The sequence below is a fragment of the Heptranchias perlo genome, chromosome 38, assembly GCF_035084215.1.
Source record: "Heptranchias perlo isolate sHepPer1 chromosome 38, sHepPer1.hap1, whole genome shotgun sequence".
NCBI lineage: Eukaryota > Metazoa > Chordata > Chondrichthyes > Hexanchiformes > Hexanchidae > Heptranchias > Heptranchias perlo.
In genome coordinates this window covers 4,659,770-4,684,819 of record NC_090362.1, presented here as the reverse complement: position 1 = coordinate 4,684,819, position 25,050 = coordinate 4,659,770, and the positions used below count along the sequence as shown (strand labels likewise).

Sequence of the window (25,050 nt, the reverse complement as noted above, 5' to 3'; positions counted from 1 at the left end):
GTATTAGTAATGGTCTTTAATAGGCACTGCAAGCAATTCTAATGTGTTGATACTACAGTCCATCAGCAAGACTGTATTAACATTGAGGTTTTTAGGACCATCCCACTGTAGAAGATTCATTCAAAGCAGAATAAATAATTGGGCCAGAAATAGAATATACTGGAGGTACATAGAGGGTCAGTCAGTATTGTGAAATGTCAAAACCTGCCATTTCACTTCACAGGTCCTGACCGACCTCCTGTATTTCCAGAAACTTCTGTTTTTATTTCTGATTTTCAGTATTTGCAGTTTCTTTCTCCGAAATACTTAGTCAGTCACCCATGGCACTGCACATGGGTAGTCAGTGCCAGTGTAGTCTCCATACGAACTGGTTTTAGAAGTTTACAACACAGAAAGAGCCCATTCGAACCATCATGTCTGTGCTGGCTCTTTGTTAGAGCAATTCAATTAATTCCACTGTCTCATTCTCTTCTCCTCCTAGCTCTGTATCTCTCTCTGCTTCAAGTAGGAATCCAATTATTCATTAAAAGATGTTATGGTCTGTGCCTCAACCACTCCCTGTGGCAAAGCATCCCATGCTCCCAACAACCTGCTGCGTAAAGAATTTTCTCCTCACCCCTCTATTCACTCTCTTAGATGATCTCTAGTCACTGACTCCTCAACCCGAGGAAATAGAGTTAATAGTGAAAGACTATCAAAACTCTTCATAATTTAACACCTCTATTAAATCTCCTTTTAGCCTTCTCTGCTCCAGTTCCCCTGACGAAGGAGCAAAGCTCCGAAAGCTTGTGATTTCAAATAAAGCTGTTGGACTATAACCTGGTGTTGTGCGACTCCTTACCAGTGGAAATAGTTCCAGCATCACCATTCTTCCCTCATAACTACAGTTTCCAGTCCCTGACATAATCCTAGTCAGTCTATGCTGTATGCTTTCTAAAGCTTTAATGTACTTTCTATAATGAGGATGAAAATTATTGAATCAGGGTGCACATATGTAATTCAGCCCCAATTTTAAAATCTGACATTCTAACCTTACTTTGCATTATAACGTCCTACGTCCATATTTATAATGGAAACTGCCTTTGCAGACTTGTCACACTGCAATTACTCTCTCCTACCAGTGGTGGCTACAGCACTTCCACTGGGGGGGAGGATATAATTATGGGCCTGACCAGTTTCCATTATAAATGCAGGCATAGGAATTTCTGATTGAAATGATGACACAAAGTCCAAGTAGAAGTAAGATTTTTAATGACATTCAATGGTTGACCTCATAATCCAGGTCACAGAGCATTTCATTCATGCCACAAGTAACTGTCAATCCGTATGGATGAAAAAATACTTAACTTTTCAAATATATTTTGGACATTTTTAATGTGGGAGGGAAGCCTGAAGTAGGTGGTGTAGTGGTTGATGATTGGCACTAGTGAGCACTCGGACTATACAACTAGAATCGTGGAGTGATGAACCAGCTGGACAAAGAAGGAACAAAAGTGATGGAGCATAGTAACAGTGATGGTGAGAAATGGTGGCAAGCAAGGCTGAAAGAAGGGAAGAAATAGTGAAACTAGCATATATCGGCAGGACTGAGAAAGAATGTGGTGAGTGGATATGTGAGGGTGGCTCTAGCAAAGCTCTGGTAAATCGAGATGTTAGAAGAAGCCAGAAAAGTACCAGTGAGTAAAGGATGTGTGAATGTTCCACAGTATTACTGGTTTTAAAAAATATAAACCCACCAATTAAATATGTAGGTTAGTAAATTAGACACTAGTGTTAAAGGGGGACTTTTAATGAAAAGTTAAATTCAACAATAACTTGCATTAATATAACTTCTTTAACATAGAAAAACATCCCAAGTTGCTTCACAGAAGTGTAGTTAGACAAAAATGGACACTGAGCCACTATTAGGAGGGGAGACCAAAAGTTTGGTCAAAGAGGTGGGCTTTTAAGGAGGGTCTTAAAGGAGTAGAGGAGAGGGAAATGGAGAGACAGTGGTGTAGAGAGGGAATTCCAGAGTATAGGGCCTAGATGTCTAAAAGCATGGTCATCATTGGTGGGGCGAAGGGAGTGGAGGATTTTCTCCTCTGAATCATAGGTAGCTGATGTTTTGAGTCAGGGATCTTCCTTGCTTTTGACCTTGGTGCAGACTGGTTTTCCAGAAACTGCTGAGCCCTGAATGTGCAGGACTGATTCCATTTCATCATCTTCCATACACACTGGCGCCAGGTTCTGGAACAGATACTGCCTCATAGTGAGCAAAGTACGTCTCCCGATGTTCAAATTAATCTGTTAAATTACTGCACTAGGTTTAAAATGCTATAATATGGTCTAACCAGAAGTTTGTAAATGTAAAAAATTTACATTTAGGTCTTTTTAGAAAGAAAGGAAAGTTTGTATTTATTGGATCGCACTTTCAAAGAGCCGGCACAGGCATGATGGGCCAAATGGTTGTCTTCTGTACTGCAACATATTATGATACTATGATTATGTAGTGCTTTATCACATCTCTCAAAGTACAGTGACCACTATATAGGCAAGCAGAACAATTTTACGTACAACTGGATCCCACAAACAGAAATGAGTTTAACAAGTCATTCTCCTATCATTTGATGGCATTCATTGAGGGAGGATGCCTGGAGAACTCCCAGCTCTTTGTCAAATGGTGCTATGCAGTCAGTGCCATAAGATCGTTAATGTCCACCTGGAGCAGGCCTTGAATGATGACCACTTGGGTGAGGTTCAGTGGGGTGGCCAACAACCATGCAATCAAACCCCAGTAAAGAGTCAACACATTCAGTAGAGGAGAGGAGAAATTTGGTGAAAGGGGAAAAAAATACCAACAAACTAAAAGTGATGTTAGCACTGTTTGTTCTTCTGTGTATTACCATTATTTGCATTTGGTGTATTTCCACTAGGGTTAAATTGCCAGGTTTTTCTTTCTAGGTTGCATGTGGTTTAAATCACACTTTAGCTGTCTCTGCTGATGGGATGATGGTTTGGGCTTTTGGCGATGGAGATTACGGAAAGCTTGGTCTGGGCAACTCAACGGCCAAGTCCTCTCCTCAGGTATGCATTACTGAACCTTGGTCATGTCTTCCTGTCTCTCCCACTCTTGCTTTATGACTGCATCAAATAAATCAAAATATTTGAGGGTTAAAGTTAACTCTTGTAGTCAAGTTTGTGAAAACAGCATAAGAAAATGACTTACCTAAGCAATGAAGTACATAATTCTACTATCTTGCTGCCTTTATATGGTTCTCTCTTTTTTGCTTTTGTCTAAAAACTTTTAACTTCTCTTTCTGCAGAAAGTGGATGTTTTGTGTGGAATAGGAATTAAAAAGGTTGCTTGTGGCACCCAGTTTTCTGTTGCCTTAACAAAGGACGGCCATGTGTACACCTTTGGCCAAGGTAGGATGATTCTCAAGGCATTTTTAATTTATTTTTTGAATGGCACCAAGAAAGTACTGTGATTCATGACAAATAGTATAGAAACTGAATGACTTTTCTCTAATTGATTTCTATTTTATAAATGAAATTTTTTTTTAAAAGAAAAGTTTCATGTGACTTGGGAGTAGTAGATTTATTCTGTAATGAATGAGAAGGGGTAGATCCTGACTGACGATGGGGCTGTTCTGGGGTCGTGGGGCCACTCCATTTCTGCAGCATGATACTCCATCAAGCACTGTAAGGGGCAGTATCTTTATCCTATGCGATTGTTTGCTTGGCTGTGCCTCGATCAGGAAATCACACCCTTACAGCACTCTTATAAGTACAATCCATTCCTCTTAATTCAATGTTTCAAGCCCTAAATTTGAACTTTGCTGTTTTATTAACTCGACTGAATTGGAATTACTGGATAATTTGATTTTTTTTTTGAGCACTAAGAATGGCTTCAGATTATTGGGAGTAGACTGTATTTTGCTGTAGGAAATCATTGTTACAAGTCCCCATAAGTCAGTGAGGAAACCAGGAATTCCTCAAAGAACAAACTATGGGACAGGGTTGAAGTACTTGGGAATTAGAGGTGGAGAGGAAAAGACAGGAATTTTGGAGGCATGGCAGAGAAGGGTGAGATTTCAGCAGCATGAAAGGGAAATCTCAGAGATGGGGTTGGACAGGAGATGTATCAGGTTCGGGTTAGTGATGGGGGTTAATTTTTGAAGTGCCTTAATTGCAGGATTTAATGGTTGAAATGATGTAAGTTGAAAGAAGGATTGCAAGGGAGATCAGCAGTCACCAGAGGCGGATTGCCTGCACCCACCATGTCACAGATTTGCAGGCTCTGATGCATGTAACTGGCAATGACTGTGAAGAAATGACTCCACAGACTCCAGGTCAATAGATTCCAGGTCAACACCAAGCCCAGTTGCACATCTGCTGCCAGAACACCTGCAGCAAATCTGTACCATATGGATGGCGCTTTCAATGATCGTCAAGGTCACTTCCCCCTCTACTTTTTCACTGCCATCTTTTGCCACACATGCTGCATTGCTGCCCTCTGGCGACTATGCTCTGAAATGGCAAACAGACCAACTCTCCCTAACTTCCACCTCATTCTTCACTTTGCCAGTCATGAACCAAGATATTTAGGTGCTGTGCCATTCCATCACTTGCCCACGCTCTTTCCTGCCTCTACATTTATTATGCTAGCCGCTATGTTTTATCAGCAACTTTTTTTGCCCAAATATAATTTAGCGAAGCTGAAATAATCCATTTTAAAATATTTGCAGCATTTTTAAAGGCTAGCAAAATTTTTGCGTTTCCTTTCTCTCCCACTCCCTTGGAGCTTCATATTTTTGTGAGGAACTTTCCCAGAGATTGGTGTGGGGATGAAATATTGATCAGTTTTCAAATCATTAAAATCTCTATACTTCAATATCTCTACATGGGATTTTATAGCATTGCAGCCAGTTTAAAATCGGTTACCCTGGGCACAGCCTGACTAGATAAGATATGCAAAATTATCTAACCAAGACTCCCATTATCAATGGCTCAAAACTATGCGAATAGTGATTTTGAATTCCTTTTTTTCTCTGATTTCATTAACTACAAAGCAAGTGAGAGAAGACTCGCAGTTCATCCAGGTATTAGAAGTGGTTTCACATGCATCACTGAACTATTAATGAACACCATAATACGACATAAACTAATCAAGATAGCTCCAATATAGACAGCATTTGTTAAACTGCACAGGTTGCCATTGGCAGCCTCTTGTATTGCATTATGGAATTTGTTTGAGTAAATGCTCTCCATTGTTTGTGACAATTTTTGAACTCCTTTGCCACCTCTCTACCCATTGACCTAACCTCGGATCTCTTTGGATTATTGTACATGGGTTAGCATCTGGCCTCTGCACCCAGTTTGGTGACATCCACAAGCTTAGACAATAGAACCATAGAAAGTTACGGCACAGAAGGAGGCCATTCGGCCCATCGTATCCGTGCTGGCCGGAAAAGAGCTATCCAGCTTAATCCCGCCATATTATCCCATCCCAACAATATTCCATCCTTTAGATCATTTTTATATATGATAGTGGCTCCCAACACCAACCAGTAGTAATTGGGTGGCTAATCCATTCTGAAAAGCGTTTGCCCTTTTTTTTAAAAAAAAAAGCCCTGCAAAGAAAATGAATCAAAAGGTGTAAACTAACTGATTTCTTTGTCTATCTAACCATTTCATGAACTTGTTGAAAGCTGCTGAGTTATTTGGACTGACTTCAACTGTTGCTGCTTGCTTCTGTAACTGGCTGTATCTGTTTGATAAGCCTGGCTAGCTCAGTCGGTAGAGCATGAGACTCTTATCTGACTACGGGTTGGAGTTCGAGCCCCATGTTGAACAGGTATACTTTAATTTTTTGAGCTGATTTCTGGAGAGATCCCCAGCTCTTAATTACCCAGTATAGAGTTCAAGGAGTGTCTGCTCTACAAGACATTCAATGCCTAAAGGAAAAATTAGGTTTAAGGGTATGAAGGAGTATGAAGCAATGGTGGATAAATGGAGTTGAAGTACAGACCAGCCATGATCTAATTGAATGGCGGAACAGGCTCATTGGGCTGAATGGCCTACTCCTGTTCCTATGATAGTTTAGTCTGTTACATAAATGTCTGGCGTAACTGATATTAATCATCATCCAAAGTGACGTGGATGCGTAGTGGAAATCCTACATGCAATCCAGAGACAATAAGCAGGTCTATCCACCCATGGCACACTGTCACCGATTATCACACAAGGTCACGCTTCAGTTCATGGGAAGTGCTGGTTTGCACCTGAGAGCCGGCTTTTGTGTTGGCCTCAAGAAAACTATCTGCCCAGATTGTAACACTTTGTCTGTATACACATTAGGGGTGGGAGGAGACCACACATTCAGATGGCTTTGTAAGGCACTAAACTTGTAAAGGAGCAGTGCCTTATGAATGAATGAATGGTCATCCTCCACCAAATTTGGATAAATTTGTTCATTTTTGAGTGGAGATGGAAATAATATAATATGCATTATAAAAATCTAATGAGTCCTTTTCTGTACAACCAGACCGCCTGATTGGCTTACCTGAGGGCCGTGCCCGCAATCATAACAGACCTCAGCTAGTACCTGCTCTGAATGGAGTCTTTATTGAGGATATAGTTGTGGGTGCTGAGCACACACTGGGCCTTTCATCTCCTGGAGACGTTTATGGCTGGGGCAGCAATTCAGAAGGGCAGGTAAGAAAACTTGAATCGACTCTTTAACTCATCCATAATGCATATGTAAGCAGGTTATTTGACTTGGACTATGAGCACAGAACTAGAGGGCACAGGTTCAAAATCAACTTGCCTCGAGCAAGACTGGAGATTTCCTATAGAATGGTGGAGCTGTGAAAGACATTCCCACTAAAAGCAGTTGATGCTCGGTCAATATAAACCCCTTCAAAATAAACAAGCTGGAATAAAAACCTAATTGGGAATGATATTGAAGGTTATAACAAACTGTAGACTGAGATGATCAAATTCTCCGTGGGTTATAATGGTTTCTGTACTACTTTAGTTGGGTGTCCATCCTGGAGATAAGAATAAGTATTCTGGAGTTTTGCGTGACTGCTTTTAGGAATTAGGCAGCACGTGAGTGGAACTTTCCCATAGCAGATTAAATAGGAGAACACGATGATACATGGAGGCCAAAAATCTGCAGGTGTTGGCCTACGCCCGCCCCAAACAGGGACACTGGTGTCAGGGGGAAGTGGCTGGAAGAGGGGACTCCCAGTCCGGGAGTTTCATTGTCTCCAACCTGGGAATCTCTGACATGGTGGTATACCCTGTGAGGACAGGTGTGTTGGCTGGTAGATCAGGCTTGCACTTGCAAAGATTTTTGGCCAACTTTAAAGGAGGCTGATAGGATTACTTATAACATTTTTTCAGGGCACCGCTGGCAACCCCTAGTCCCCCACCCCCCCCCCCCCCCCCCCCCCTTCCCCTGACCAGACACCTCAGCTGAGATTCCTAGTCTCCCTGCAACTGATAGTGGTGTGGGCTATGACCATTGATACTATAATATGGTGACCTCCTCCTGACCTTGCATCCTCCGACAGAGTCCGCACCAGAAGCCACCAGCGGGCACATCCGGTACTTACACCAGGATGTCAGGTCCGTGGATTTTCAGCCCCGTGATCCTTTTGACAGACCAAGTGGTTTTATTTCATTTTGTGCTCTCATGCTCACCCCTTGTTACTGTGAATTCATTTTTGAGGTTTTCTGATGTGGGCTTTAAGATCCCCACAGCTCTTGCAGTGCTGCCACAAGATAAATCAGTCAGTGGAGATATGCGTATTCGTTATGATTGTGTGAACCATTTTTAGTTTTCCGACATTTATAATGTTAGTTTTCTTTACTTTCACGTGTGTGTTTTCTTTTTGTTCTTGTCCATTCTGTGAAAGTGGGTCGATTATTGCAAATATATAGCTGCTTTGTTTTTGCTTTTGGGGGTCAGATCCCCATTCGTTGATTCAGACTGCCCTCGATATTTAGCCTTGAATCAATGAAACTCATTTTATCTCTGGATGGAAGTTAGCTTAGTATTAATAATACTTGCATTTACATAGCACACACTTCATGACAAAACTGCTTGTAGCACTTTACTCAATGAATAGCTATTAAAAGTCACTGTATGTAGGAAAAGGTTATGTGGATTTTGTTGCCCTGCAGACTTTGAATTGGTTTGAAAGAGTTAATGTGTATCACCACGCAACTACTGGACCACCGAAAAGCCACAACGGTTTTCGTATCGGGAATTGTTTCTCTCTTCTTGATATAGTTTTAGTTTTCTTCTTGATTACCTCTATCTAGAAATACTTGGCTTCTTCTCTAAAATTGCTCTTTAGCACAGGTGTATTTGAGTTTGGGGAAGTGCATTCAGCAGAAAAATAGAAGTGTTTACAATAGGGTTTTGTTGCAGTGCATTGTCTCCGATTTTCCATTTCTGTTCCCTCTTTCCTCCTATTTAGCTGGGACTGGGCCATACCAATCATGTAAGGGAGCCAACTCTAGTCACAGCACTCCAGGGAAAGAGCATTCGGCAGATTTCAGCAGGACGCTGCCACAGTGTAGCATGGACAGCCCCTCCAGTACCACCAAGAGCACCAGGTGAGCTAGTTACCGCTTACCTTTCATTTTACTGTAAGCTGTAACTAGTGAAGGGTTTCAATGACTAATAAATAGTTACTTTTATCTATTCAATGACTAATAAACAGAGTTACTTGACTATCCTCAATTATTAATAACTTTTATATATTCACTTTTTTTAGAAGTATAACTTTTTATATAAGATTGGACTTAACCGATTTTTAACTTTTATACTTTAAAAGCTCTAGTAAACTGACCTGTATAATAGTGTTCTAGGATCTAGTTGAAGAAATGTTCCTTGTTAAACCAAGGATCGTTTAAATGAACCGCTGTCATCAGGTTGAATGTAATAATGGTAGTTAAAAACATTTATGTGGGCTCAGGTAGATAAATTATGTATCCTGTATGCTAATCAGATATAATCTCGGTGTCTGTCAAAGTGATGCATCTTTTAGGTATTCTTGATCTAGGAAAAGCCTACACATTAACTAGGCAGCGGTTTGGATTGACATGTTACTGTATGTCAATATTTCCATATATGTCCTTCCCTTAGCTTTCCCTGGATGAATTGATGTCGGTAGTAAATTTCTCTGACTCCATCAATGGGTGTGGTAGTGCAGTGGTCACGATACTGGACTAGCAACCCAGAGGTGGTGAGTTCAAATCTCACTGTTACGAAATTGAATCCAATAAATCTGGTAACTTGTGGCAACAGAAATAATGACCATGAAACCTGCCAAATTGTCATAAAACCCTACCGGGTGCTCGCTGCTATCCACCACCATACACACCAAAAACCTCCAATGTTGCTGGGTCCACATCATCACGGGAGCACCAACACTACAAGGACTGCAGCGGTTCAAGGAGAAAGCCCCATCTTCTCAGAGCAACTAGGGATGGGCAATAAATGCAGCCTTGCCAGCATCACCCACATCCCATGAACAAATTTTTTAAAATCACTGTTACTGGGTTCTGGTGAAGTGTTTCACCCTCAACGTAACTTTTACAGATGTTAATGGACCGGATGACTTTCTTGTTTGTGTTTCTTTTTATTTACGCTACTGTATAATTAGCTTCTAGAAAGTGTCTGTCTGTGGAGCAGAAATATCTTCCTCCCCTTGGGATCGAGCATTCTAATCCGGCACATCAAAATATCTTATCCAAAAAAAATTGGGTGGATGTGAACAGTTTTCAGAGCCTGGATTGTGTAGTGAAAAATTAAGCTTCTCCTAAACGTGCCCGAGAAATGGGATCAGTGTCCGCTGAAGTTAGTTTTGTTTGTCTAATGTGAAAATCTGCTCCTCTTGGTAGGTGTATCTGTGCCTCTGCAGCTAGGTTTGCCGGACTCTATTCCTCCCCAGTACAGCTCACTGAAGGAAACAAATATTGAGATGATCAGGGCCAGGCTACGATTGCTGTACCACTTTTCAGACCTCATGTACTCTTCATGGAGGTTACTTAACCTTAGTCCTAACAATCAGGTAAGCAGTGCCTGCAATAACTAAATAGGAAAACTAACACTTATGATGGACCTTCAGTAAATACAGATTTTTAAAAACAATCAATGAATATTCACAATTGTAATTACAGAACAGTACATCTCACTATAATGCTGGAACATGGGGAATAGTCCAGGGACAGCTAAGGCCTTTGCTAGCACCAAGAGTTTACACTCTTCCTATGGTCCGTTCCATAGGAAAGACAATGGTCCAAGGCAAAAATTATGGCCCCCAGATCACTGTGAGAAGGATATCCACCAGGTGTGTGTCGGTGTTAATTGTCTTTACTGTGCATTGTTTCACTTTGGTAAATATGAAAAAATATTTATTTCTACAGTAAAAAGCTCCAGTTTCTCTGTACCAGTTTCTTTTTGTTGAAAATGATGAAAACCATTCCTATAGTAGACAGCAATATTTCATGGCCGTTCTGTGTCTCCCACTAGAGGCCGCAAGTGTAAGCCTATCTTTGTACAGATTGCTAGACAAGTGGTTAAACTTAATGCATCTGACCTGCGGCTACCTTCACGTGCCTGGAAGGTGAAACTGGTGGGAGAGGGTGCCGATGATGCTGGTGGAGTATTTGATGACACCATCACGGAGATATGTCAGGTAATAAAACCTTCTTTGCTTAGAAGAATGTAGACAAAACAATGAAAAATGAGGCTTAATAACTTCCATTTATAATATCCTGAAACAGAGCAACTATGCCAGATTCAACAGGTGGCTGAATCTTTTTTTCTAAAGAATATTAAAAGGAAGCAGTGATGAGTTTCTGATGCAATACTTGAAATTACAAAAGGCATTTGGACCACAAATAATGTTAAATAAATAATCAACCAATTTTAGAATATTTTAATGTTGCCTCAAGATTAAATATTTTACTTCAGTGAATTAGAAACTGTAATTGAGTTTTATTTTTATTTTTAGTTGCAGCATTTGATTTTCTTATTCATTGTTCAGATTAATAATGTATGAACTTTTGATTTTATAAAATACAATTTAAACAGGAGCTTGAGATGGGGATAGTAGACCTTCTCATTCCTACTCCAAATGTCACTGCTGAAGTAGGCTATAACAGAGACAGGTAAGAACTGTTACTCCATTTCAATGCAAATTTATGTTAGTTATTTACTGATCTGTTTTCCTAGCAACTAATGTTTTATATTCTTCATATCAGTAGTTGGCTTGATGTTCCAAGACTTTTATATCCCTTTTTAAAAGCATCATGTGGCCTTCCTTTCCTGTGTACCACTGCACGCCACTTTCTGTTAGCAGCAGTCTCATGCTTGCTGTTTATGCAAGTGTCTATTTGTGGCCTGTAGACACAACTCTTAGTAAGTTCTAGTAGCAACTAAGTGTGTAGGGAGGATATTCTATCTCTCTAATTTATCCCTGAGCTTTGCTTTACATGGCATTTGCTCTGACTCTTGACCTTTGTCTTGTACATGATTACAAAACTCGCATAATGCAAATTTGTAAAACAATTCCAAGATTGTAGACATCAGGCAGGTCGACATTAAGGCAGGGACAACAAACTTCCCACTGATTTCAACCCCAAACTCCTGGGTTGAAGGCGTCTGATAATTCCTAGCCATAGTCATCAACTAGGCCATCCGTCAGCCCAGCGAAAACCAGACAGACGGGAGTTAAAATGAAAGCAGAGCACTTACCGCTGTTGCTGCCCCCACAACCTATTTTAGGCCACAGTTTCCCTAGGCGGTTGAGGTGTCCGGCTGACTCGTGCGGTCACCATATGTGCAACTTGGATAGGATTGCAAAGCCATTTTAATGGCCTACTGAGTTCACTGTCAATACTCCACTTAGCAGAAGTGGAGGCCCCAAAAGGTAAGTACAAAATTTATCTTTGTGGGGCCAGGAGGAGCAGGAGTACTTCACTGGGCCCCACAAAGGAAGTCTGGACTGCTGACACCACAGCCTCCTATCCAGCACTCACTCCCAGTACCTTTTTGAACCCCCTCACCAATGACTTACCCGAGTGCTGGCTGGGCAGCCTCTGGGTCGCTCAATATTCACCGGCTGGAACCCGACGAGCAGCCTCTGATTGCCCAATTCAGCTCGAATACTTGTTGATCAGCTGCTCCCTGATTTCTGGAACTGAGATAAATAGCCAATGTATTTGATGTGCCAATCAAACTAAATGGTGATCACTTACATGCTACCAAAGGAAGACTGAAACTTCACTCTTAACAATGGGAAACGCCTACATAATCCGGATCCATCCTTAGATCAGGGATAGAGCGCTATCTGTGGGAAGGAGGCATCCCTCTTTCTGTGCTTCACAAGGTGAGGAAAGTTCATCTAAACCTTAGATCAAAAGATGTCTACAGCAGTATACTTTGGTTGCTTCTCCTTCAATGATTGGGTGAATGCCCCATTGGCCATTCTTCTATGTCAACTAGAGGAAGGAAGAGGGTGTGTAGTTTCCTGACGAATTTTTGTGCTCTTTTCATTAGGTCATCAGAGCTTTCAGTACTAAAGTACTTAAGACATGCTAAGAAGGTCTGAGGAATCTACTTCACACCTAAAGTTGGAGTGTAATTCTGGAGTCAGAGCTTGAGCTGACACCTGAGAAAAGTGGACTAAAACTCTTTGGAGGAGGGGGTGTGTCACTGCTTCTGTTTGACACCACGTGGAGTGTAAACCTAGTGCAGTGTCAAGTCAGAAGCATCTAAGTGACGAGTCCTGTGATCATGGGTAAATCGGGTTAAAATTAATGGGGGTTAGTTTTGAAGTGCCACAAATACAATATTTCATGGCTGAAGTGGTACAAAATGAAATGGGACGTTCCAGGAAGGTCAACAAGTGCCAGAGCCGGACTGCCTACATCCACCATAATACCACCGAATGTATCTGTCGTCCCTGACGTAAGCTGTAAGATTGTGTGAGGGTTTGGCATGGGCCATGAGTAAATGTAGAGCAGGTTATGGTATGTACACTTGAGCTATCTACCTGCTTACTGGTACTGTAGGATAGTCTTACATTATCAGCTTCCTTAAGATGTGCCATATTCTTCCACATCTGTTCCCAGCTTGTGCAGGTACTGTACATAGCACCGACCCCAGAAGCAACTCCTGTCATGCATGCTGTCCTATGGGGAGGCCCTGGAGTGTTACACAGGGCATTCTTCCTCATGCAGCAGCACCTGCACTTCACCAGCCATTAGACAAGCTCGGTTACTGTGCCACTTCACTTGGCCACAGATTCGATTTCCTGCTTCCACATTTATTTAGTCTTGGATTTTTTGCAGCCACTTCTTTTCCCTCATACATCCTTCGAAAAGGCTGAAACAACATCCCCCCCGATGTAGCCATATCTCTTTAAAACTTGGCTGCAGTCATTCGGGGGCTGCTCAGTTATTTTCCTGCCTGTATATGGCAATGTAAACTAGAGGGCACAACTCCAAAAGGGGTACAGGAACCGAGAGATCTGGGGGTATATGTACACAAATCGTTGAAGGTGGCAGGGCAGGTTGAGAAAGCAGTTTTAAAAAAGCATGCGGGATCCTGGGCTTTATAAATAGAGGCATAGAGTACAAAAGTATGGACGTCTTGATGAACCTTTATAAAGCACTAGTTCGGCCATAACTGGGGTATTGTGTCCAGTTCTGGGCCCCGCACTTCAGGAAAGATGTGAAGGCCTTAGAGAGGGTGCAGAAGGGATTTACTAGACTGATTCAAGGGATGAGGGACTTTAGTTACGTGGATAGACTGGAGAAGCTGGGGTTGTTCTCCTCGGAACAGAGAAGGTTGTGAGGAGATTTGATGGAGGTATTCAAAATCATGAAGGGTCAGACAGAGTCGATAGAGAGAAACTGTTCCCATTGGCGGAATGGTCAAGAACCAGAGGAGATAGATTTAAGGTGATTGGCAAAAGAACCAAAGGTGACATAAGGAAAAACGTTTTTAGGCAGTGAGTGGCTAGGATCTGGAATGCACTGCCCGAGGGGGTAGTGGAGGCAGATTCAATCATGGTCTTCAAAAGGGAACTGGATAAGTACTTGAAATGGAAAAATTTGCGGGGCTACGGGGATAGGGCCGGGGGAGTGGGACTAGCTGGATTGCTGTTGCATAGAGCTGGCACGGACTCAGTGGGCTGAATGGCCTCCTTCCGTGCTGTCACCTTTCTGTGATATGATCAGGATGAATAAGTTATCGGGACCTATATTGGGAATCCTGCAAGGTCGGCCCAGTGCAATATCAGTGAGCGCTTAATTCGCTGTTCCATAGACCCCCGCTTTAGCAGAAAGTTCACCCTCTTTTTCAGTTAATTAATGGGGTACAATAACAAATTATTGTTCAAGCATTGTGCACACATTTTAAAAAGGAACGTACTTGGTTTTCTCTTTCTACAGGTTCCTCCTTAACCCTTCGACTTGTTCAGAAGAGCACCTAATGCAGTTCAAATTTTTGGGGATTCTTATGGGTGTTGCCATTCGTACAAAGAAGCCATTGGATCTCCACTTAGCGCCAATGGTATGGAAGCAGCTTTGCTGTATTCCACTCTCATTGGAAGATCTTGAAGAGGTGGACTTGCTCTATGTACAAACACTGAACAGCATTCTTCACATTGAAGATGGTGGGATTACTGAGGAGAATTTCCATGAGGTTAGTATGTTATAAAGTTACCACAACCTTAAATTGGACATGATTGAACGGCACATATGGTCGAAATCTTTAAATCATTTGTATAATGTCAAACACTGGTGCCCTATGCAAGTTTAGAGTGTCAGCAGGAGATTACAGGAAGATGTAGATAGGTTATCAGAGTGGGCAGGTGGGTAGCAACAGCAGTTCAATGCAGAGAACTGTGAAATGTGCATTTTGGGGGTGAAGGGAGACATTCAGATATTATACCCAAAATGGTAAGATTGTTAACAGGGTAGAGAAACGGGAAATCTAAGGGTACAGACACATGGGCCTGGATATTCTGAGACTTTCCTGCCACTGGGGTAGATGAATGCAGGCATTCAGCCATTACTCCAGCTCCCCACCGATTTTCCGTTTGAAGTGATGCCGGGCACCAGAGGTGATAATAACGGATCAGTCATCATATTCTTCACCATCAGCGGGCAGCTGGCCTTTGTCCAAGTGTCCAGTATTGCTACAGGCAGTGGAATGGCTCTTTTAATTTTAAATACTATCTTTTTAACCCCTCTCCCACACAAAGGGCCAACCTTCTTGTTACAACCCAGGAGACAGCAAGCACTGACTTTTCCACTTGCCCCTCTGTCAGGATTCCCAGTGCAGGTGGATAGATTCCCCAAAAAAATGTTAATTAAGCTGATCCCAGGAAAGTCTTCATGGTCAGTGCTGGGTCAAGAGGTGGAATTTCACCTTGTTGCACTCCCGACAGCAAACAGCCACTGAAGAAAGTCCAGCCCATAGACCTTTTAAAGGTAGAAAAGGCCTCAAAAAGGCAAGTGGGATTCTGGGTTTTATGCACAACTGACTGTCAGTCTGAGACTTTCCTGCCACTGGGGTAGACGAGTGCAGGCATTCAGCCATTACGCCAGCTCCCTGACGATTTCCAGCACTTCCAGGATTTTCCACTTGAAGTGATGCCGGCCACCAGAGGGGCAGAAAGGAAAGGGTAAAGTGAAACATTTAAAACTTGCAATATTTAAAATGAATGGAGTAGGTAGAAAAATGTCAAATTAAATAGGACAGCGTGCAAATAGGAGGAAAGGGAAGGTGATGTTACCATCGGTACTTAATTCTGGTTTTGGTGCTCGTTTTAGGGTTAGTACACTATTCCTGAGTAGCTTTATTACTGTAATATTCCAGCATCACCGTGCATGAGCTGAAAATAAAACCAGTTGGCCCTGGGATACTCATCATGTTGAAACCATTCTTTTTCACGCTTACAAAGATTTAATAGGTAGTATTGTAATGCTTTAAAAACTTAGGTTGCCTTTGAGGCAGAAAAGTACTGTATTAGTTGCTTCATCATTTGGAATTGCGATTCATGTAACACTACCAGAAATTTCCCTCCCTGTATGAGGAAGCTTGCAGAGAATTTCTAATACATTTCTTCCTACTGGGTTCTTAAAGCAACAAATGCTCATTATTGCTGAGAAAAGTAGTGAGGCAGCTTTTTGTGCCCCTCCGGTTAGTGATGAGACATCAGGGTAAATTCACAGATCCCAGCAGGGATCAAAGGAAGCACAAGTCGGAGATAGGACTGCCGTACTGATTCTCCGACCCATACGCTACATACGAAAATGATAGGCAGGAAAAGACCAGCTGGTCCATCAAGCCTGTCCCACACTCATGATGCCTGGAGCACCATGACTAGACACGTCCTACGCCACCCCCTCCTGCAGCAATATAATCTGGGAGAGGAAAAAAACATAGAAAACCCAGAGCCGATAAGGAGGGGGGGGGTTGAAAAAACTCTAAAATTCCTCTCCGACCCCTTCAGGTGATCAAAATCAGTCCAGGAGATCACATTAACCACTTCTCCCAGCCTGGAGCGAGAGATCAGCAAATTTATCCCATTATGTAAAAAGGTTAAATTATGAGAAGTAACTCGTAAGCATTTTAAGAAATGATATTCTGTAAAATGATGTCCTGAGAAACCTGACCGTATTCTCCATAGTTCAATGGACTTTTCTCCCTGAAGGAGTTGGGATGTTTTTCTCCATTATTTAAGGCACTTGTATGAATGCAGGTTTGTTGAAGTATTTCTAACACCTGCGACCAGTATTTAGTTCCAGGTGATGTTATCGTAGACCAATCTTAGAATCATAGAAAGGTTAGAACTTGAAAGGAGGCCGTTCAGCCCATCAAGTCTGTGCCGGCTCAATGCAACAGTAGTCCAGCTAGTCCCACTCCACTTCCCTATCCCCGTAGCCCTGTAAGTTGTTTCCTTTTAAGTACTTATCCAGTTCCCCTTTGAAGGCCATGATTGAATCTGCTTCCACCAGCCCCTTGGGCAGTGCATTCCAGACTCTAACCACTCGCTGTATAAAAGAGTTTTTCCTCCTGTCACCTTTGGTTCTTTTGCCAATTGCCTTAAATCCATGTCCTCTGGTTCTTGACCCTTCTGCCAATGGGAACGGTTTCTCTCTATCTACTCTGTCTAGACCCTTCATGATTTTTGAATACCTCTATCAAATCTCCTCGCAATGGTCTCTTGGGTTTTCTTGTGTTTTACAAAAATGCTGGAAGCTGTGCTGGAGCACTGGATTGATGAGTAGAAAACCAGAGTTCAAATCGCAGGCTTACCCACTGTGGCAGACCATATTTTCAATCTTGCTGTTGAGTAAAGGAATGCTACTTCCTTTGTGTTTCAGATGATACCTCTTGATTCTTTTGTGGGGCAAAGTGCTGATGGCAAAATGGTTCCCATAATCCCAGGTGGTAACAGCATCCCACTCACCTTTTCCAATAGGAAGGAGTATGTGGACAGGGCAATTGAGTATCGGCTTCATGAAATCGATCGCCAAGTAAGTGGATCATCAAAATTAGCCCAATAGAAAAATTTAGGTCACAATGTCCTATTTTATTGCTTACGCAGGGCATTGATTAGACAGAATAATTAGTACTGAATTAGAATATAGAGTTAGCAAACAATACATGTTATCAATTGAATTATTCTTGCATCCGATTCACCTCTCCTAATTATCCCAGTTTATGTTCTGTGTCCATTTTAATTCCTTTGTGAAGTGCCTTGGGATGTTTTTCTACCTTATTAAAGGCACTGTACAAATGCAAGTTTGTTGCAGTATATCTAACCCCTGAGACCAGTATTTAGTTCCGTCTGACATTACTGACATCTTAGGCTTTCTCGTGTTTTACAAAAATATTGGAGGCTGTGATGGAGCTTAGACTGCTGACCAGAGTTCAGATCCCAGGCTTAACAGCTGTTTACCTTCCAGCTTCCACAAGCGGTGAGACTTTGCCAGACAACTTCTATATAATTAAGGGATACCAACTGAGGAGTGAGCTTCACCATTGATGGTGACCTCTGACACACACCTCACAGAGAGGGGGCTACCATTTTCTTTTCTGGGGAAGTGAAAACAGAGAATATGTTAAAATGTTATCACTTTTTTAAAAATAATTTTCATTTCTTGGTTGTATTTGGAAAATCAGAGGGTGTTTGAGAAAATTAGAATGATGTGAAGTACTATAGGTAAATGAGCTGGAATTACAGTGGCCGGGGAGGCCACAGGCCAGGCAGATCGCCTGCCAGGGAACCAGAATTCAGTGGCGGAACCCCATTCTGCCAGTTTTCCGCCCCTTTTAAATTCTGATGCGGAAGGGTTGTGGGTGAGTGTTCAGCCCCACCACCTTTATCTTGGGGGTGTGTCTGGGGTAGTTCCTGGGCAACCCCAGGAATTGCGCCCTTAGTAACCCTAGGGCCAGTGGAGAGCTGGAGTAAGTTCCATTTGAGGTCCTAGTAAAACGACAGCATGAGAGAAAGATAATCTTTCTAACAATGGCTATTTGTTCCCTAAAGAGGAATTTAAAACTTTCCTTTTCCTCTTCAGCCCTTCCTGGTCCTCTGTTCCACCATCAGAGCAGCATGGCACCACTATTCGGATGGGTGTCTTTGCACTATAGTAGTGCGGGCAACCCACCCTGAATATTTCAATGACCACATCATTGGGATGGGGCTACAGTGATGGACAAGTGTGGAAAGGAGTCCCGGAATTTCAGCCACCATGTGATGTTTCATTTCATTATAGCTGATTTTTAACAACTAGCGAAAAACCATGTTTTCTCTTGTGTGTTTGTAAATGGATCCAGAGAATCAGCACCTTTTGTAAATATTGACTTTAAAAAAACCTGAAGATAACATCGCTTTCACCTCTCTCACCCACCCCCTGCTCAAATCCCTCAAGTCGGGCTTCTGTCTCAGCTACAGCACTGGGACCACCCTGGTCAAAGTTTCCAACAACATCCTGTATGATTGTGACAGCATGGCATAGTCTCTGTGGCTTTCAATCACACCGTCTGCCTCTCCCAATATTCATCTGCGATTCCATTCCTACCTGTTCCATTGCAATCTGCACATATCTTACCGTGCTCAGTCACTGCCAGTATGTGCCAAGGTTCCATCCTGGCCCATCACACTCCATATATACATGCTATCTTTGGATGCATCATATATAAGCATGGGGTCAACTCGTTCTGTATGCCAACAGCGTACTAGTTTTACCTCTACATCACCGCCATTGACTCCTTGAATATTGCTGTCAGCTGCCTGACCACCTCCCCGACTTTGAATCATGGTCGAGCCTGAAGTCCCAATTGAATATTTGCACGATCAAGCTCATCCTCGGTGCTTGTCAGAAACTCTACCCCCTCCACAGATTCCACCGTCAACAGCATTCCACTTCAGTCTCCTGTTTGACCTGAGATGAGCTTCAAATCCCACATTCAGTCCATCACCAAGCCCACTCCATTTACTTCTCTGCGGTATCCCATGCCTCCACCCCCACCGCCTTATCTGCCTTTGACACCTCCAGGCTCAATTTCTCCAATGCTTCCACTGCCCGACTCCCAAGATTCACTCTATTCATACTCCAACTTATCCAAGACTTCTCCACCCTCATCCTATCCTTTACAAAGTCCCACTCATCCATCACTCTGTCCTTGCTGATCTCCACTCGCTCCCCATCCCCCAATGCATTGACTTAAATCCTTATCCTCATCTACAAATCCATGCTTGGCCTCACTTCACCCTACCACTGTAATCTCTGCCTGCCTCCCCTCTCAAGTCTAGACTACCATGTGCTTTGCCGTCCCTCACTCCATCATTGGTGTGAGACCCTTCAGCCATCAGGGCAGTACTGTCTGGAACACTCTTCCTAAATCCCTCAACGTGGCTTCATCTCTCCCTACCTTCAAAAGCTTCCCCTTCGACCTTGCTTTGGGTGATCTCCCTTAACTCTTTTCCTAATCCCTGCTCAGTGAAAGTTTCCCCCCACCTCCACCTCCCCGGCCCCCATTTGTGAAGTAGCTTGGGCTAATTTTGCTACTGCTTCCTTCGATCTCTGAAATACTACCTGCCTTCGCCCTACCTCTTCCCTTACTTCTGGTGAGACCCTGGCCCATCATCACCTCAAGATTCGACTTCTCCAATGCTCTCCTTGCCTCCACCCTCTACAAACTACTTGTCTGGTGTGCTGCATCCATCCATTAAACTAATTCAGGGAATTTTTGATGCTTGCACTGGTTGCAAAAGCAGGGAAATGGCCCGTTCTCCAAAACTGTCATCACTCCTCTCCAGCAGTCAAACAAAAAGCTACAAATGTATTTTTTTGAAAGCTTTGCAAGTGGTCGATTCCCTCTTTGATAAAGCATTTGCTTTTCTTGGTTGTTGATTCAGGTGGCTGCCGTTCGAGAAGGGATGTCTTGGATCATTCCGGTTCCCCTGCTGTCTCTCCTTACCGCTAAGCAGTTGGAACAGATGGTTTGTGGGCTGCCAGAAATCTCTGTAGAAGTCCTGAAGAAAGTTGTGCGGTATCGAGAGCTTGATGAGCAGCATCAGTTAGCGCAGTGGTTCTGGCAGACACTGGAGGAATTCTCCAATGAAGAGAGAGTTCTTTTCATGCGCTTTGTGTCTGGACGGTCTCGTCTGCCAGCGAACACTGCAGACATCTCCCAACGGTTTCAGATTATGAAGGTTGATAGGGTAAGAACTATGTATTTTCTCCACACTGGCACAGGAGAGCATGTAAACAGGCAGGCTCTTTATTGGTTTGAAAATTGTCAGGTCTACTGAAGATCAGCGCTGTGAAGCTGCTAACAGGACCACAGAATGTCACAGCACAGAAACGGGACATTCGGCCCATCTAGTTCATGCCAAGTGTTTTCTCTACATGGGCCACCGAGACTAATCCTGCTCTCCTGTTCACTTGATAGTATGCACTAGAGATGAACACACACTGCCTATAGCACTCACCTCTGTAACTGGAGGGCGGTGGTTAGTATCAGGGAAGCATTTTAGGCCATCACCCTTTGGTTTGTGACTGATCTGAGTGACTAGAGTCGTTGGTGGGTGCAGAGGGAAGCAGTGAGCAAGCTGGTCAGCTGTCATAGCGCCATCAGGAGAGGGAGAGTCAGCAACGTAGAGTAATTTAGGGACTCGGTTATCTGCCTGCGGGAGGTGTCTCCATCATAGTGGCTAATCGAGGTGTCACTGTGCCTGCTGTACTAGGTAAGATGGGGTGTTGTTACTCTAGATGTAACTAGCTCAGAATTGACAACAAATTGATGTTTAATGAGACTACATATATACCTCCGTTTTTAAGAACACTAATTCTGCATATTTTGTGAAATATTATATTGCAACGATGAAGAATGTTATAGAGTTGTTAAAAGATTTACTGTAGTGTACGAATACACCTTACCTTTTTATACATCTGGGTTTTTGTTTAGAAGGAAACTCAAGGAAATGTCTTCATGGGGGTGTGAATGTGTATTACAGTCCCCGCCACTTAAAATGTCCACATTTAAAACGGGCAGTCGCTTACATCGGCCAAAAGGCAATAGCCATTATCTATTTGCATTAACGTTAATTTCAAAGTTGCTGGTTATAGCATCTTATGTACACTGTTTATTTCAGGCAGAAACAGGTGTGCTTGCTCACTAGTTCGCGCCTCGTTACGGTGCACCAAATGTTAAAATAAAATTACTATCCCCACTTTGTAGTAGTAATACTAATTAAGCTGTTGTATCAGCAAAGAAATCTTCCCTGGTGGGTGCAACATCATCCAGTAGCAATACACTCAGAACAAAATAATATAAAAACCATAAATATCCTCCATAGGAGGAATCTGATCACATAGGCTGGGTTTATGAAGAAAAGCAAGAAGATTTCAGCTTAAATACCAAACAGGAATTTTTTTTAGTTATGATATAAAATCGTTTTTTTTGCTGGTCTAAATGTATTTTTTATTCAATCTGATACCCCGCCCCCCCCCCCCCCCCACCACAAGAAAAGCAAAAAAAGCATTTCTTTCACAAATAAAGTTCGGCCTTTGTTAATTTACATCATGCTCTGCAAATGGTAGCTGGCATTTTCTGCATAATTAGCACAATGCTAAATCAACTGTGATGATGTGCTGTTTCTTTAATGATGTCTGTTACAAGTGCTTAACAGCAGCTTTTGAGTCAAAGTAGAAAGCTCTGACAGCTGTGGCAATACCCAGTTAGAGACATTAAACGTCCTTCAAGCTTTCTAATTACATGTTGCTTGGTCGTGTTGTGATACTCTCTGCTGGCCCATAGAGCTTGGCAATATTCCTTACACTTGCAATAAAGTCTTATTAAAAGTGGTGGCACTGACATTATTTTGGGTGCTCACCTGCCATAAGGTTTGTTAAATGTTATACTGGCCATCACGATCACAAGAGTGTGTGTGTGTGTGTGTGTGTGTGTGTGTGTGTGTGTGATGAGCATTAACAGTGAACTTACTGTGCTGCTGATAGAGACCAAGATGTGGAGATGCCGGTGATGGACTGGGGTTGACAATTGTAAACAATTTTACAACACCAAGTTATAGTCCAGCAATTTTATTTTAAATTCACAAGCTTTCGGAGGCTTCCTCCTTCCTCAGGTGAACGTTGTTGGAACGTTCACCTGAGGAAGGAGTTGCAAAATTGCTGGACTATAACTTGGTGTTGTAAAATTGTTTACAATAGAGACCAAGACACAAAAGAGTGCTCCTTAGTATCTAGCTGGGTACTATGAGCACCCCACCGTCTTCGTCTGCTACCTGTATAGTTGATGGAATGTCTTACGCACTTAAAAAACAGGTCTGGACAGCTTGAAAAGTGATTCCATGTACTTGGAAACTAATCTTTGATAGTGATCAAGACTGTTTGACTAGAGAGTTAATTAAATGTACATGTGTGCATTCTAATCTGCTCGAGTGGCTTAAATTGATCATGTATAGTTTTCGACCCTTTGTCTGACCACCATTTACTGTCCTATGTTCCCTCACAGCCTTATGACAGCTTGCCTACCTCACAAACCTGCTTCTTCCAGCTGCGGCTGCCACCGTACTCCAGCCAGGCAGTCATGGCGGAGCGACTGCGCTATGCTATCAACAACTGCAGGTCCATAGACATGGACAATTACATGCTGTCCCGCAATGTGGACAATGCAGAAGGCTCTGATACAGACTATTAATTCTCTGAACAAAAGCTGCTGCACCAGGAGATGCCGCAGGGGGCGCTGGGGAGCGAGCCTTCAGGCATTGTAAGTGTAAGTGACCACTGCAGCTATATAGTGAGAAGCCCCGAATATTTTAATTGTATATGTACTTGAAGAAAAATGAATGTGATAAATGTTTGATTTTAATTTCAGCTATAGGCAGGTTTAAGAAAAAACACATTTCTCCTCCTGGTATTTGTTTTTTTTCATTTTTTGATAAGTTTGCATGGAGATATTTTGGTGCATTTTTGAGAATGATATAGATGACCCCTCCCAGAGTTAGGGGGCTATGAAATTAAAGTTTAAAAAAAATGTACATTGTGTATAATTGTTCATGAGGGAGAGCAATTTTACATAAATATTCTTATATTTATTTTTGTTTTAATTTGAATTGCCTGTGCCGCGTTTCCTATCAGAAATACATGAAAAGAATAAAATGTTAATTTAAAGCCATTGTGTCTGTGCACTACTTAATGCTGTTCTGATGAGTGATGTAAAAACTCAGCCTTGGTCTGTAGCAGATCTGCAGGCTCCTGCATTTTATTATATATATATATATATATATATATATTTTTTTTTTTTTGCATCCAGAATTATTATCTTTTTTAAAGAGCTATAACCAGGTTTAGAATAGGCAAGATGAGATGTATGCAGCAAATTCAACAAGTGTTGCTGAGTTTAAGTTACTGCTGTATTGTACTGGGTGTAGATGGGGTTCTAAAAAAAGAAAAAAGTGAAACTGTCCTTAGAAAATAGACTAAAATAAAAACTGAAAATGCTGGAGACACTCAACAGGTCAGGCAGCAGCTTAGAGTATATACTTTGTACTATGTAGTACCTGATCCTTTCGAGATTTGTTAATTTAGTTGCATCTAGATTTTTACAAAAAATAATTTTAGTATCAGAGATATATCTAGGCCCAGCAGCATCTTTAGCTGTTCACTGTGTTCTTCCTGGCTGCTTCTGTAACTTATAAAAACAAAGACGTTTGGGAGAGCTGTCCCACAGACTCGTCAAGCAACAGCCTGACATTGCCATACTCACAGAATCATACCTTTCAGCCAACGTCCCAGACTCTCCCATCACCATCCCTGGGTAAGCCCTGTCCCACCGGCAGGACAGACCCGCCAGAGGTGGCGGTATAGTGGTATACAGTTAGGAGGGAGTGGCCCTGGGAGTCCTCAACATTGATTCCGGACCCCATGAAATCTTGTAGCATCAGGTCAAACATGGGCAAGGAAACCTCCTGCTGATTACCACCTACCGCCCTCCCTCAGCTGATGAATCAGTCCTCCTCCATGTTGAGCACCACTTGGAAGCACTGAGGGTAGCAAGGGCACAGAATGTACTCTGGGTGGGGGACTTCAATGTCCATCACCAAGAGTGGCTCGGTAGCACCACTACTGACCGAGCTGGCCGAGTCCTGAAGGACATAACTGCCAGACTGGGCCTGCGGCAGGTGCTGAGCGAACCAACACGAAACCTACTTGACCTCGTCCTCACCAATCTACCTGTCGAAGTCCCGTCTTCACACTGAGGACACCATCCAACGTGATGTGTGGCACGACCACCATGCTAAATGGGAGAGATTCAGAACAGATCTAGCAGCTCAAAACTGGCCATCCATGAGGTGCTGCGAGCCATCAGCAGCAGCAAAATTGTATTCCAGCACAATCTGTAACCTCATGGCCCGGCATATTCCTCACTCTACCATTACCATGAAGCCAGGGGATCAACCCTGGCTCAATGAGGAGTGTAGAAGAGCATGC

The 25,050-nt window shown here is 42.6% G+C and overlaps 1 protein-coding gene across 7 annotated transcripts in view; it reads left to right on the top strand.

Moving 5' to 3' along the window:
* The window catches only part of herc1 (HECT and RLD domain containing E3 ubiquitin protein ligase family member 1), a 266,115-nt gene extending 242,385 nt beyond the window's left edge, over positions 1–23,730 (top strand). For all 7 annotated transcript variants that reach the window (XM_067973317.1, XM_067973320.1, XM_067973321.1 and 4 more), the window contains exons 67-78: positions 2,944–3,066; positions 3,306–3,408; positions 6,530–6,699; positions 8,475–8,613; positions 9,904–10,073; positions 10,183–10,352; positions 10,535–10,700; positions 11,099–11,175; positions 14,464–14,716; positions 17,407–17,559; positions 20,451–20,756; positions 23,072–23,730. In XM_067973317.1, the coding sequence (XP_067829418.1) occupies positions 2,944–3,066; positions 3,306–3,408; positions 6,530–6,699; positions 8,475–8,613; positions 9,904–10,073; positions 10,183–10,352; positions 10,535–10,700; positions 11,099–11,175; positions 14,464–14,716; positions 17,407–17,559; positions 20,451–20,756; positions 23,072–23,257 (2,016 nt within the window). In that variant the 3' untranslated portion in view covers positions 23,258–23,730. The remainder of the gene's footprint in view (positions 1–2,943; positions 3,067–3,305; positions 3,409–6,529; positions 6,700–8,474; positions 8,614–9,903; positions 10,074–10,182; positions 10,353–10,534; positions 10,701–11,098; positions 11,176–14,463; positions 14,717–17,406; positions 17,560–20,450; positions 20,757–23,071) is intronic.
* The last annotated feature ends 1,320 nt before the right edge of the window (positions 23,731–25,050 follow it).